Genomic DNA, 16,735 nt, shown 5'->3' with positions numbered 1-16,735 from the left:
AAAATAATGTTGGTTCGTGCGCGTTTTCAATGGCGTACTCGTATATATTACAAAATAACAAAGTACGTTTTCCGTTTGTATTGAGATTTCTTTCCAGTCTGCTGTTCGCTGGAAAATGTACGGTGCGAAGGTGGAGGTAAACAAAAAAGGCTTGATTCAATTATTGTTTTAACGCTTTCCTTGTGTTTCGTATGCTTTCTGCGAAAAACCAATAATTTTTTCGTAAGCATCCCCTTTGAAGGTTATAAATACGTTTACACGAGCGGTTGGGAGACAAATGCCCAAATCCGTTACAAAAAATTGTACTGGGTCCATATAAAACAACCATTCGTCTTTTTTAAACAAATTATAAAACGAGATTTTTTCTTGATTATAAATACTTAGTGTCCGTGGTGTAATGGTCACCTATCATTCTGAATGTCCAGGGTTCGATTCCCAGGGGGTTAAATAAATGTAAGTGTTTTTTTCACACTAATGTTTATTCAATATTACCTTGGATTGGAGTCTGAAGCGGAGGGCTAATCACCTTTCGTTCGTGTGTTAACGATCAAATGCACCATTGGGGTGCAGATAAGGGTTTGAAAAATAAATACTCAAACGATGAATGATTTATAAAAAATATTTTTTTAATCAAAGGTAGAATGGTAAATGTTACAAGTGTATTAAGAGATCACTTAAACCAGACAGATGATAGTTCGTAAGATCTGTAAGTACCCAAACATTCATATTTTCTTTTTCTGTGTTGAAATATCAATATAAATAACTTCTAAGTGGAGACAAACCTAGAATTTGTGAACAAAGAGTTGGACACACAAAATTATTGTGAATAAATAACTGAACAAAATATAAGTTGAAAAAAAATTTATTAAAGCGTCTCTTTGTACTTAAAAAAATCGATAAAGGTTTATGCACGTTTTACGAAGGTCTCTGCTAATTTAAAAAAATACTAAACTCAACCATAGGTGATGCCGAAAAGTAGCACGTGAAAAATGGTGTTAATTGAAGCATAAATATAACTTTAAAAGTTTAAGCAGTGTGGTTGTCAATCAAAGGTAGAAAGGTGAGTGTTACAAGGTATAAAGTGATGTCTTAAACCAGCCTTTCACAGGTAACCTTTAAAATTGATCGGAAGTTCTTGCCAGTCACTAACAGTCGGTATTGGATTCCATACGCTCCACATCGGTAGCGGATGTGCATAAATGAATTATACGAGTTATCTAATTACTCATATAAGTCATATAAGATCCATATTCTTCTCTTCTTATTATTCTTTAATCACCTTAACAACAAAACTAACAAAATTAAAATCCTAATGGCTTAACAGCCATTAGGACTTAAATTTTGCTCATTCAGATGACCTTTTGGTTCATTTAAAAATATTATTTTAGCTTTTTATGTAATTTATATAAACCATAAAAATATTTAATTGAATACAAACTATCTTAAGGTTCTTTATTGCAATTTGAAATAAAAAGTTTTTATGGAAGATTAATAGAAAAACTTGATTAAAATAATAATTGCGGTGACTCTTTTGTTACACTTTTGATAAGGGCAATAAATCACCCTTATTTGTTGGTACATGAAAAAGGTGTTCAATTTATTTCTTTCGCAAGAATACACCCCATCCCCTCGGGTAAAAAGATATTGCTTCTGTCGTAAAAACTTTCCTAATATATCAAGATGAATGAGAATGTAATACTTGAGATTATTTCTACATAAACATCAGACAAAGGTACCAATGTTATAATTGGAAGGCCACAACAGAACCTTTGACCCTTTTTTATAAGGGGATGATATTCTCCAATTGATATAGGTATTTACATTTTTCATTGTACTTTCGAACCCTTGTAAGGAGTTCGAAATATTTCTTTTTTAGACGAGTACAATAGTATCCTTTCTACGTTTTAGATATTCATAAATGTTATATTTCTGAGTATCCCATGAAAACACCTGAGTCAAATAATATTTTGAAGATTCCCAAATTCTTTTTTCCGTCGTAAAGTAGAAAATTCAGGTGTAAAACCGATGTTTTAAGTTGAAATGTTCATGGATAATGATATACTTATTATACTTATAAATCAATACAAAATACGGCTCCAAAGTATCTAAAAGAGCTGTGAATTCCAGACAAATTAGTTGATGGACGTCACACGCTTCGATCAGGCTCAAAACTACCATGGGTGAATTGATCTTACCAGCTGCCAGAATTGAATGCTCTTCTACCAGTAGTTAAAAAAAAACAGTGAAAACACGTTCTTATGAGAAAAAAACCTTTGTTTACCACATCATTTGGTTGGTGTTTTACAAAAAAGGCGCGTTATAAATTATCCGAAATTATCGGTCTGGGAAAAGTACCACTTAAGAAATATTTTATGCATGAAAAAGTCCAAATTCAATTTTTCAAGAAAAGTTCTTTCTTTGTTCGTTGGTTATCTAGACATTGTATTAATATTTTTTTTTATTAATTTTTATTCAATCTTAAAGTGTTCTGTTTTTAAAACTCTGAGCATTTTTTGAAAACGTGTTTTATAATTTCATTAATTGATTCGGCAGTCACTTTGTGGTAAAATCTATGCCTATTTTTTTAAGTTTTACTAAGTTACTTTCAGTTTTACTTACTAAATTCCGGTATTTACTAAGTAAAACTTGAAATAAAAATGTGTTTTATAAAATGAATATTTTGATCAACAATACTTTTTTTACATAGCATTATCTTTTATATAATAATCTTATTTTAAAATAACATTATCTTATAAATATAATTTGAGCCGTAACGGGATAGATATAGTGCCCGATGTACACCCAGTAGATGGGATCATTATGATTCCCTTGACTTATACCTTCGACTGTATATATGTATATGTGTACACACACATATATATACAGTCATATACGTTTAAAGAAACATACATATTTACATAAATAATTTTCATTTATTTTCATTTTACGTTTAGTTAACAATCATTACTCTTTTTAATTTGTTGTTTTTATTTTTATTTATTTTTTGTATTGCATTTTTTTGATACTTTACGCACCGTAAAGGCATATACACTTCATTTCAATATTTGGAATAAAGACAAATAATAAATAATAAAATGTTTTTGAGGAAAAAAATTATAACTTATTAAAAACAAAATTTAAAATATTTTAATTTGAATTGGCAAATATTACTAAAAGTGGCGATAATATCTTCCCTATGTTACTCAAAACACATAAAATGACATCAGTTAGATTTTTCAAAATGAGGATCAGATTATTTTCAGTCCGGAAAGCGACAATACTACAAAAGAAAAATATTTTGAGATTTTAATTATATTTTGGGATTTTGTTACATAAAGTTATCATATAAAGTTACACAAAGTTCAAGTTGTACTTAATAAAAGTAAACTTTTAACAGGGGATATATTTCTAATTTCAATAATATTTCCTGTCGAGAGTATTTCATAAATTCGGATTTATTTATAGCTTACTCGATTATTGTAGTGTCTCGAGTATCAAAATCTGGGCCAAGAGATGTATTTTAGTATCAGAATATTATAAAGGTGTATTAAAATCTATGTCTATTCTTACAAATTGTCAATTCAAAGGCAATAACGATAAGTAATAATAACAATGCTATTTCCGAATTGCCCTACATCACGTGAATTTATGTAATGATTCTATTTCTAGTATTAGAATAGTGTCGCCTACTTTCAAAATCCGCCAGATCCATGTAAGTCGATTTAACAAAAAATGCTAAATTCTCCGGGAAACATTTATGTTTTAGCGATTTGTCTATGTTAAGATAAAATATTATAAAATAGAGAATTTTCCCATTTGTTAAGAAAATTATTCAGTATTTAAAAAAAAACACAAGACATAAACCGATAATGACGTCATCTTAATTTTTGACCTATCCCCGCTCTCTGATTGGCCGATATGGGTCAGAAGGCAAGGTCCAATAATATAGCGGAATTTGAAATACAACGGTGTTTTTAATTATTTTTGAGCAGGGTTTTCAAGTATATAATTATTTTATACAATAAAACCCACAATTGGCATTCCGATAGAGTATATATTTGAAAATCTTATGAAATTGGATCTGACGGATTTTGAAAGTAGGCGACACAATTTTTAGGCGACAAAATATTGTGTACTAACTTTCTAAAAATATTAAAATGAATGAAAATTATTATCTGTGTATACTACATTATGTAGAAAGATAACTTGTTTCTACGTGGTGTAAATAACGTTAATCTATCTATTGCTTTAATTTAAATGGTTTTAAATGCCAATATCATCATAAATTTAATTAGAGACATTATACTGAGATGTCAAAAAATCTTTATTTAATTTAAACTTTTATTTTTCTTCTAAAGTGGAGGTTTAAAGTTGTATTAAGTAATATGTAAACATGAGAAAAGATAGAAGATGAACAAATAAAATTAGCCGAAACTACAAAGAAATGATTGTTTCTGAAATTCTGAAGGGATGTTAAACAATGGCTTGAATTTTTATCTATTACTTGGAATTCTGATGAGTATCTTTTTTTAAGAACATACTTCTTAAAGTCTAACGAAACCAATTCTCCAACAAACTTTTCCGTAGAGTTTTGTGACCCATCTGTTATATTTTTTCTCAAACATAAAACAAAGTTTTGGTACTTTTAGTGCAAACTTAAGTTCTATTTTGGATCGGTTTTGTATAAGTTCGCATATTTGATTTAGTTTATTATACACACGTAAATGGTGAAACTATTGGAGCAGATAAACAAACTAAATGGGTATTACGACAAATAAAATGAGAGGAAATTACGATGGGGATGGATATTGAATATTTAGTATTGCAGGGCTTCGATTACAAACGAATGTTAAAGCTTTAAATTCGTAGTGTGGCTAATTTTAATTCCACTTTTATTCATTAGCTTTCTGAAAATTTCAATCGTCAATCAGTTTAAAAATGCCTTAGTCGTTAGAAATGAAAATCTGAAAGCATATTTAACGTTATCTACGCTGCATAGATATGATAACGTTCGTATGAAATCATGAAGGTGTTATTTTTCATTAATTCAAACCCTTACCCGCACATAGGGCACATAGGCATGGTTCATAGGGCACTACATCATATAAACGCAGTGTTATATTGATCGTTAACATACTAAGGAAAGGTGATCAGCCCTTTGTCCAGGATAATATGGAATTAATATTAGAGTGAAAAAAACACTTTTACATTCTAATATTTAATTAAAATTTGAAAACAATATTCATTCGTCTCCCCTTGGAAATGGAATCCGGGACCTCCAGTACGGTAGCCGAGCGTGCTTGCCATTGCACTACGGAGGCGGAAAAGGTGTTATTTAGATAGATTAATAAATAAATGTTTCATTTTACTTTTTTGCCTTTTTACTTCACGATTTTTTGAAAATGGCAATTAACCCACTATGCTGGAAAATGTTACATTTAAAAATTTCTTTGAGTTATATGAAATGGTTGATATTTCGACACTGATTTATCTATTATATATTGAGAGCGTTATTACAATTCTAGGTCAATTTGTCATTTTAAATATATCATTGTGTCGATCCAGCGCGGTACGGATTATTGGATACGGATTATGGTAAGAAAAAAATATTTCCCACTATGATATAAAGCAACGAAGAAATTAAAAAACGATGCTATCTTCTAAAACTTGACATTTTTCGTTGTAAAAATGGGTATTTTTGGGGAAGACTCTTGGAAGGAGGATGTCCAAAACGTTGGGAAGATAATTTATGATTTTACAAGATTTGATTACTAAATGTTCACTATTAAACTGTGAACATCTGTTCCAATGTGGTTTATCCTTTTATTGTACGTTGAATTACTGAAAGCACTGTTGAAATAATGTTATAAAACACTAAAATAAAATTCATGCAATTCATAAATATCGTCATAAATTGAAAGCTTTTGTTATAGTGCGATAAAAACGTGTGCTGACAAAAATAAAAATTAAATAGGTATAAAGATATCTTTATAAAGAAATATGTTTATATATATTTTTATGAAATCGTAAAATTTTATGCGAGGCGTATTTTCATCAAATTAACGAAGCAATCTTTTCGAAACAATGAAATAATTTCAAACAAAATTTAATTAACAAACTTTTATTAACATTCCTAAAGGTACCATTTATATATTTTCAAGAATACCTTTAGGTACGTCAAATGCTACGGGCAGGTAACTTTTTCATTACGCATTTTTTTTTAACTTTCAATTTAATTCATTACTATTTTGTATGAAATATTTTTCTTTGTAAAAGAACGGCAAACTTCGTGATATTCATTTGATCTACGAAAAAATATAAAAGGAAGGTTTTTTCTCAATTTTACTGTGATGCATAATGGAAGAATGAAAAATGAAGAATTTAATTTTAAAAGCTAACCTAAGAACTTTGCCAATTTTTAATCGATTTTATATATTGGCATATTAGTGTTAGAGTTGATGTAAGGTTTCATTTTTTACTCCATTGTTAGTCGTTATCAGATTGAAAAAAAAACTGTCGTAGAAGTTTTAAATGTCACATCTATAAGTGTCAAATCGATAGTATAAATCCACTTAGTATACAAACTTTTGAAACGACGTATTACATAATATTTAATTTCATTTCATTTTCCTCCTTGATAACAGTCCTTAATTCGTTCGCCGAATCAATAACTTTAGGGGAAAAATTTGCTAGCCGAATTACGACTATACTTATTTAACTTACCAAATTAATTTATGGCAAATGAAGCACTTTAGCATAAACAACAAGCAAAAGTTTTGCGTTGTGATAATTATTTTAGGTTGTACGAAATATTTTAACACCTTAATTATAGTTCTCGTGAGGGAATACTCATAAATAACACACTTAACACGTTTTCTTGCTAAAAATTATACTAACATATAAAATATTATCCTTTAGCGTATTGAAGTAAAAACAAATTTATTCGGTGTGGGTTAATCAAATGCTTGTCATAAACATTTCATCGTCCCAGTAAAACGGTGTAAACAAATTGAGAAAGGGTTTGTGTGATGAAAAGTTCCACTTACTGCCTTAACCCCTTGAAACTAGGTAAAATTTTGAGAGATATGTTAGGGAGTAGGAAAGAAAGAAGAGATACTATTTTTATTAAATTTTAAGATGCAGTTTGATTTAATTAAGTTGTTTTTATTTACATTTTCTCCGTTGTATTTTCAAATATGAATAAATAATGTTAATAGGCTTTTTACAACTTCAATGATGTTCTAGGAAATATAAATTAGGTTGTGATAGAGAAAGGGTACGAACTCAGCTTCATACAATTACTGCAACTCTCCTCCTTTTTGTAGTAATTGTATGAACAGGAGAACAGAACGAGGACGACCAAAAAATAATTGGCAAGTCTAGAAAAAAAACTAAAATCTGGTGGCGTCAAAAGTCTACGTAATCGGAGAGCAAATATGACTAGTATATGGGTAGGTCAGGACAGAAGAGTGTGGCGTTCTATTCTCTCTGCTTACCACTGCAGTTAAACACCGATAGTAGTTAACCGTATTTTTTAACCACCGAGTCGTCGAAACACGAAAATTTATTTAAAAACCTCGCACTATTTCGAGTAAATATGCGCTCGTAATTTGTCTTACATACATATTTTAATACTTTCATCAATTGATTTGGCAGTCACTTTGTGGTAATCTATTTTTTTTTTAAATTATGTTTGACTTGCTAAATACCACTATTTCTTATAATCTATATTAAGAAAATTAAAAAAGACAAGTGTGTGTTTTTATTATTAACTAAAATACTTCAATTTCATACTATTTATGTGAGCCTAAGCAGCTCATTATTAGAAATAGGTATCAATTGTGGCAAAGTGGATTCGAACCGAGAAACTCTGACTCAAGAGTCTTAGTTTCTCGGTTCACTACCTTAACCACGGGACCACAACCCGACACAGTAATGAATTGTAACTCGTTTTTCGATGCATACCGCATTTTGATTTTAATACGGAGTTTAAAATTGACGCGGAATGCATTGAAACACGTGTCACAATAGATAAAAAAAATACTACTCACTTTTACGACAAAGCATTTTAAAAACGACAAAAAGAAACTCAGCATACCTACAGGCTACCGTCCGAGGGCGATAAGTACTTTTTCCGCAGTTTGCAAAAATAAAATCTTTATCGTCGTACGTGGGCCCTAGACTCGATGGTGTAACATAACCTAACCTAGAAACGTGGAAGTGACCCTTCCGAAATTCTAATGTGAGCAATTTAACGGTCGATTGGAGAGGGTATAAAGCGAGGGAAACACCCGCCATTTTTTTCGTCCATTGTCGCTTCGTTTTTTTTCTATCCCGTATCCCATTTTCTGTTGTGTATTTTCATTTTCTTTCCCGTGTTTATCTCAATCCTGCTTTTTGGAGACTGATTTTTGTAAACAGACACAAACCTTCGACAATTGAATTTAGATGTTTGATTGAATAAGTGGGATTGCAACATAGTATTTTTATAAACAGTGTTTTTAACTCTTTACTTACAAATTTTTGCAGCAAGGCATTATTTTTCTTTTTTAAAAAACATAAATATTTGTGTTTTTATTATTTACAATATCATACTACTTCTGTTAGCCTCAGCGGCTCATCATTAATGTCATCAATAAATAAATAGAAGGCGTTTATTTAAATATTAGCATCAAATATCGCTGACTCCTTTCAACAACGCCATATATCAAAAATCGTCAATTTTCACTTGTGCATGTTTTCGGAATGCCCAGAAAATGTACTATATCCCACCAAAAGAGGCATATTTTTAACTTAATGTTTTCCCGCTATATGGCAGAAATAGTTGTTTTTTGCATTTTGAAGAAAAGGTATTGTTTAATTTTTTTTTTTTAAATAAATTTAATATTTTTCAAATGGAGAAAAAACATTCAAATTTCACCTAAAAAGATCTGTGGCACAGTAAAAAGTTCAATAAGTGGCTTGATATTTATTTTTAAAACATTGTATTATATTTTTAAACATTAAAAACGATCTCCTGAAAAATCAAGTTTTTTTGATATTTGACGTTGTTGAAAGGAGTGAGCGATATATCGCCTAAACTATTCGAAATTGAGTTAATATGCGGAAACGCTTGGTATCACCAGTATGGTTCTCTTAGGGTGGTGACTGACCGGAGCATTTCATCGTAACGTAACGTCGTAACATCGCTCGCGGCGAGCATGTTACGTTACGACGTTACGGCATCGCTGACTGGCCGCGATCAGTGCTCGTTTAGAACACAACTGCTCGCTTGTGGCCTTGTACTCAGTGTTGCCATATGCCAAACCAAAATATCTGAATACAGTCTAGAAATCCGTATTAAATTTGTATAGAATCAATAACCCAAAATCTGTATGAATCTTCGCATTCGTAGTTAAAATGTCGGACGACGAAGGTGTGATTCTTGGTTGTGTGATTTTAATAAATTACAGCTTACTCCAGATGAAGAAAAAAAAATCCCCGCAGTTCGGGGAATTCACCACAGATTGGCAACCTTGGTACTGACCAAAAATTGAATCCGACTTCGGATAGAGCATTCGGAACGAGCGGCTCGGCTCGGTGTACCGACTGCCTGAATGCTATCATCGTAACATGTTACGTTACGACGAAATGCTCCGGTCAGTCTTAAATTCCAATCTTAAATATTGACAAAAGAGCGTAGTTCAACAAACGCTCGCTTTGTTGCAACGTGATTAATCCGGTTTGGTTGGATAACCGAGACTCTGCTGTACATAATTTTGTTAATATCGTTAAAGGTACTAGCTGTAAATACAATAAACATAAAATAATGGCTTACCGGAAGCAGCCACCCGGTTGTTGTTATTTCCTCTCAATCTCATTATCCACAACATGATTCTGGAGTGGTCCAAGCCTTTCCAAATCCTGAAACAAGTAAGTTTTCATAATTAATATTAGATCCTTATTTTATAAAATAAAATAACAACTATGTAATTTTTTTCATTTCAATTTTATTTGACCAGCAACCGGATTTCGTCGTAACCGACATCATCAGACTGGTGTGAGGCTAGACAAAATTCTATGTTATATACACAACAAGGAAGGAGTTGGAAATCATGAATTTATATAATTTTTCTGACAAAATGAATTGAAATTGAATGAGTTTAATTATTGTATTATAATAATAATTACATGTTAGTTATGGTAAAGGTTTAAGGCATGATTCGTTAAAATTTAATGTAAGAAATGGATTATGAATGTGAATTTAAATTAAATATGTATACTTAAATCTGGAATTTTGTTCCGCCTCCGTAGTGTAATAGTCAGCACGCTCGGCTACCGTTCTGGAGGTCCCGGGTTCGATTCCCAGGGGGGGTCAAATAAATATGAGTGATCTTTTCACTGTTATATTTATTCAACATTTCCCTGGACTGGTACCTGAAGCGGAGGTATTATCACCTTTCCTTCATGTGTAAACGATCAAGATAACAATGCGTTTATATGAAGCAGTGCCCTATGCACCATTGGGGTGCGGAGAAGGGTTTTATTATTATTATTATTAAATCTGAAAACGTCGGTTGAGGCCCTCTTCTATTGTATGGAGAAGTCCTTTGTTCTCCGAAACATAATCCTTATTTAGCAAAGACTGTGGGCATTCTTGGAAGCATACATGTATGCATGTCTTGACAGGCACTAGGTTTTTTGTGCATGCCAGACCTTGGATCTTAGTGCATGTTTATTCTGCAACCCCTAGTGCATGTTGGTCCTCGGGTCGACCAAAATTGCATGTGATCATCATTTTGTGTAATAGCAAGTGTGTGTGTATAATGCTATGGCGGTGACGTGTAGTATTGTTTGGATGCTGTTGTAGTGATTGTCGTGACTAAGAGACAGGTTAGTGGTAATATAAGAAAGAAATATTTTCATTCTTGGTGCATAGGGCACTGGATCATATAAATGCAGTGTTATCTTATGAAGAAAACGCGATCAGCTCTCCGCTTCAGGTACCAGTCAAGGGTAATATTGAATAAACATCAGAGTGAAGAATCACTTACATTTATTTGACCCAGCCCCCCTGGGAATCTAACCCGGGACCTCCAGTACGGTAGCCGAGCGTGCTGACTACTTGTACTGAAAAAAATATCTCTGCACTAAAACGGTTGGTAAATTAACGTTTAATTTCAAAATGACTAACTAACTAACTAACCACCACGCCGCTTCCCCGCAGGGGTAGGCAGAGAGAATCGAACGCCACACCACTCTGTCTTTGCAAACATTCTTCGCCTCTTGTACATTCATGCATCTCCTCATACATACCCGACGATTATTACGACTCCTGACCCGGCCGCTTTATAAACGCGCGACTCATGTTTGTCAGATTCAAAGTCGGATTGACAAGACTACTTGTGGTGATAGGTTATTTCAAAATTACCTTTTTTGTAAAGTTTCTTTATTAAGTATTATCCTAAGTATTCTTTAACCCTGGTAATTTATATTTTTATCTTCGTTTTCCGATAAAAATACGTAGAAGTTTTTATTTTTTGTAATGATACACATTAGGCACCGTGTGGTTTTATAGATTTCCATTACAAAAACCATAGATACCATATCGACTCTCTACCCGGCCAAAGTTATGTACAGATCTGAAGTAGACTTTTTTCTAAATAGGCATATATGTTTTTATTATTATTATTAGATTTGCTAAAATAAACCACGGTGTTCTTCAATCTTTACTGTTTATTTTATGCATAAAAACATCTCGCAAAGTTACTTTTATCAAAGTAAAAATAGCTTATTTAATAAAATAACTAGCTATACCCGTTCACGCGTTGCTGTGGCTCAGATTGGTCTAAAATAATATCAAGAAAAGAGAAAGCACCCATTTCTAATTTATTTTATTTTCAGTAATGAAAATAGTTTTTTTTTTTAATAATAATAAATAACAATACATTTAAAAACATTGTGAATGCTGATTGACAGTACCTGTCAAGAAGCGCGCTGATCCATCATCATCAATGTTTAGTATTGCAGTTACTTTCAACATATGGCGCTGTCATTAAGTTAAAAAACTGCTATTCATGTTTTTACCTTTCACATGAAAATCTGGTAGTGTCAAAAGTCTACGTAATCGGACGGCATGTATGGATATGAGGGAAGTTGGGGGTGTATGTCAGGACACACGAGTGTGGTGTTCCATCCTCTCTGCCTACCCCTGCAGTGAAACGGCGTGATGATAGAAGTAGTAGTAGTTCCTTCTGCAGGTAAAAACAGCTGTCGCAGATATATCAAAATACGTGCGTATGCAAATGCGTACGCGCTTTTTTTTTGCGTTTTTTTTTTAAATTTCAAATAAATCACTGAAATATTTAAGGAGGATTTTGAAAAATCAATTATTTACAATTTTATTTATAAAGATTTTCGTATGAATGACTTCTTGTTATAGCATCCATTACATAAAATAAATGTCAGCATTAACATTAAAAATGTTAAATAAAAAAAAAATATTTGTTAAAAGGAAGGTATTTTTTAAATTTATAAAAGTGCTATTATAAAGGCGTATTACAAAAACGATGAAAGGAAATTGGTTTCATTTTTCTTCACATAAAAGCTATTCCTAAATCCTGTTGATCGTTTTCAAAATGCCAAAGAAAAGATGGATCGCCTCTCAACAGTAAAAAGAAATAAGAAAAAAAATGTTTACCCTTTGATACCAAGAATTTATTTTAACATAATTTATGTCGTCGGTCTCCTGACTTACTGGCGTAACTGATATTTTTGTGGAATTTCAGTAAGGAATAGTTTTTTTTCTAGTTTTGTTTTAGTTCTCTGTCTTGAATTTGTATTCGTTTAACAGGTAAAAAGTACGAATAATCGTATCCGTTTTGCAGTGCCCTATGCACCAATAGATGCAGATAAAGGAAAGTAGCAGTAAGAGTAGACAGTAGTAATCATATTTAATAATAAAGCTTTTTTATTAAAATTTAGAAACAAGACCGTTTCGCTTTCTCAGCTTTAAAAGGGTTGAAGGTTCCTTTATCAACTTTCTTGTTAAAGTAAACACGATAAGATAACTTTTAAATAGTTCTCTTAAAATCGATGTAACGATGTTGAAATGTAACGATATTGGATGAAATTACTTCACATGTTTTAAAATAAATTTTGTGTTTATATATATATATATATATATATATATATATATATATATATATATATATATATATATATATATATATATATATATATATATATATATATATATATATATATATATATATATATATATATATATATATATATATAAATATATATATATATATATATATATATATATATATATATATTTATATATATATATATATATATATATATATATATATATATATATATATATATATATATATATAAATATATATATATATATATATATATATATATATATATATATATATAAATATATTTATATATATATATATATATATATATATATATATATATATATATATATATATATATATATATATATATATATATATATAAACATATATTTATATATATATATATATATATATATATATATATATATATATATATATATATATATATATATATATATATATATATATATATATATATATATATATATATATATATATATATATATATATATATATATATATATATATATATATATATATATATATATATATATACATACATATAAATGAATACATAAACATCAATCAATCAAATGCAGGTTGGTATATTTTTCAATCTATTTAATTATATTCAAGTACAAAACATCAAATATACATAAAAATATACCACAAAGTATCTGCGGAAAACATTCAAGAAACAAAACATCAAATTCAAATTTAAAACATTATTTTTCATTTTAACTAAAAAAAAGTACGTTTGACTAATGCATTAATTTGCATGATTTTTACAAATATTGGTTTCTCAATTTATATTAAAGCAATTAAAAACGAAAGATATAACAAAATAATCTTTGCAATAATTTGAAAGTTTGTGAGATCGGTGACTGTTAAAATAGATCAAATTGTTTATATCTTTTTTACATAAAATTTCGCTGTGAATAATGTCATGAAAAAGAATTCTCTCTATTTTAATAATACAATCTTCGTATTGGAAGTCGGATAAGTTCTTCAAAAAGTTTAATCTCCGGTCCCAAAATGATAAAATTGAATGTTTGACAATTTGTTCGTGTAGTCTCCTCAGCATGTGAACGAATAAAACCGACATTTTTTGCTCCCAAAATTCTGAACGTTGACTGCGAATTTCCCACAAAAACAACGTGTTTATGTAGTAACTCTTGATATAAGGCATTTCCTGAACGTCACGTATACGTTTAATGAATCTCAAAATGCTCTTCATATTTGGGTGGTTGTGTAACATCTCTTTTTCTTGTCCAGGGAACACAAACTTCCAGCCTCTCTGGCGATTATTCCTAGTGTTTTGGATCGGTTTGGCAATCAAAAACCATTCTTTCGTTTCGAATTGCGAAGAAATTGACCTTTTCACTGTAGGAGGCCAATCAGGGTATGCGAAGGAAAAACATGGGACGAGATCGACATCGAACTTTATATCTGCGTCCGAAAGACTTTTTACATTTAAAGTAAAAGCAGGTCCCGATGTTTTTAACAGCAGTTTATAATTGTCAAGTTGGCAGCGCAGAATATTTTCTCCTTTGGAATTACACAGTCGATTTAGTACGTTAGTAATATTCCCCTGGAACCAGCTAGAAAATTTACTTTGTAAAATGTAATCTTGGTCATCCGTCCATTTTTCTATGCTCTTATATTTATCCCAGTTTTGCATCTTCTTAAGTTTTGGCAGTCCTTTAGCTTGGAGTTGAACGTATCCGGGATATTTACACTTCAATATGTTTACTTCCAACTCTGCGGGTAGCTTCATTCCAAGCATCATATCAAATTCATTCGGTAATACAATTCTAATATTATTAAAGTAACTTCCAGTGCTCATAACTTTCTTATAATCCGACAGAAAACTGTCCGTATCTTTGAGAAGCTTATTAAATTCGTTAAAAACTTCAATAAATGCATCGGAAAACTTGTTCTTGTTCCTATTGTGAATCGATATATTTTTACTGACATGTTGTAACACGGCATCCATTTTGTCCAAATCAATATTGCCCAGATGTTAAGCCGTCTAACATATCACTTAAATTTGGTTGTAGAAGTCAAGTCGCTTGGTCACTAAACTATCACCAGTTGTAATAATGAAAACATGGAAACGGGTTGAAACATTACATACGTTGAAACAGTTTTTAGTTTTTGGTATCACTAACGTTGTTTGCTTGTATCGATATATCAATGTATGAGGACGTTGACCTTGATGACGCGCGCGTTCATTTCGGTCTGGATTCCATTTTTAAATAGCAACATATGTAATTTGCTTTAAATCCAACTGACATTTGACGTAATTGAAATTTTAGCTTAAAACGCCGTTTTTATACCGACAAAAAAATACTTCGAAAAAGGAGTTGTGTACAAATTTTTTTTTTTACATATGATTTTAAAAAGTCAAATTTCAAAACGCTTGGAAACACGACCGGCACTTAGTCATGAATTTGATCGTTTGAGATCTCTGCTTTAACCAACGCGTGATGACTTTACTCCAACGAAGTTCGCGATACAAATGCCAAGCCAATGCAATGGCACGAACAAAAAATACAAGTTTATATTTTTCAAATTTCGCTATTTGATATAATACGTTATGACAATATTTACTAATTATTGTGAACTTGAACGCATTTTATCGTTTGGTGTAATATAAAAATAATGGTATAACAAGAATTTTGATACAATGCGTCATGAAGGAAAAATGACGATTTTAAGTGGGTAGTCAGGTTCTTAAACGCATACACACGCACGCACACACGCACACACACACACACACACACACACACACACACAAAAAGATTGATAAAACGGGCATAAATATCTATCAACACTAGACGGATATCATATTTTCCTCTTAATAGAAAAAATTGTAAAGGTCCAAATAATTATTATCATTCTCATGATTTTTTTTTATTTAGTCAAAAAGTAATTAATAAAAAATTGGATGATTAATTTTGTGCCACCTTAAATCTGTTTGTGTACTGCAGCTGTCTAGTTCACAGATGTCAAATATTATTGACGTACGACACCATTTGCAAAAATTATAACATCTTCCGATAGAGTGATTAATTTTGTGCCACCCTGTAAGTAAAGTGATTATATGGCTTTTTTTTCGCTACAATTCAAAACAATTTTTAAGTGTTTCTGAAACTGAGTTTTTTGTGATTTATGTAATAAAAATCCTTGTACCTAATATGAAAATGTTTTACAATTGAGAAAATGATACTTTCCTCTTAAACAGTGATAAGAATTAGCGATAAGATTGTAACGAAGAATGCCATTTAGACATTCATTACGAATATGACTTTTATGGTTTGGTAACCTAAAAATATAAAAATAACACCGTGAAGATATGAGGGGTGTTCAATTAATACGTAGACTGTAGGCAGAGACACATCTGCCCCCTTGCGCAGCCGGTCGTATTCTTATTTGGATGTCTGCGAGTTCAGCATTCAGAAGTCAGCGTTCAGCATCCAGGCTAAATTATTTAAAATTAATTGTATTTAAACTCGATGAGTACCTCTCATAAATACATACATACCTTATTTCAAATATGTTATTTTTCCTCGTATTCCATGTCAGCTTTTGTCAAAACA

General features: G+C 30.8%; 2 protein-coding genes across 2 annotated transcripts in view; both read right to left on the bottom strand.

Annotated features, from left to right (window-relative positions):
• The window catches only part of LOC148310966 (uncharacterized), a 201,748-nt gene that overhangs the window by 83,452 nt on the left and 101,561 nt on the right, over window positions 1–16,735 (bottom strand). The window contains exon 2 of the mRNA XM_088257389.1: window positions 9,818–9,903. Coding sequence (XP_088113515.1) covers window positions 9,818–9,872 — 55 coding nt within the window. The 5' untranslated portion in view covers window positions 9,873–9,903. The remainder of the gene's footprint in view (window positions 1–9,817; window positions 9,904–16,735) is intronic.
• On the bottom strand, window positions 13,819–15,255 carry LOC148310967 (cyclic GMP-AMP synthase-like receptor). Its single transcript, XM_088257388.1, has one exon. The coding sequence runs from the start codon at window positions 15,127–15,129 to the stop codon at window positions 13,936–13,938; it is 1,194 nt and encodes a 397-aa protein (XP_088113514.1). The 5' UTR covers window positions 15,130–15,255; the 3' UTR covers window positions 13,819–13,935.

The sequence above is a fragment of the Brachycentrus maculatus genome, unplaced genomic scaffold (assembly GCF_059751285.1).
Source record: "Brachycentrus maculatus isolate JH-2025_06_01 unplaced genomic scaffold, ASM5975128v1 h1tg000081l, whole genome shotgun sequence".
NCBI classification, from domain to species: Eukaryota; Metazoa; Arthropoda; class Insecta; order Trichoptera; family Brachycentridae; genus Brachycentrus; species Brachycentrus maculatus.
The sequence above is the reverse complement of the archived record's forward strand: the minus strand, read 5'-3'. Positions and strand labels throughout refer to the sequence as shown.

What these genes read in the sequence shown, in the direction of transcription:
- LOC148310967 (XM_088257388.1), bottom strand. Translation starts at nt 15,129, where the DNA reads ATGGATGCCGTGTTACAACATGTCAGTAAAAATATATCGATTCACAAT.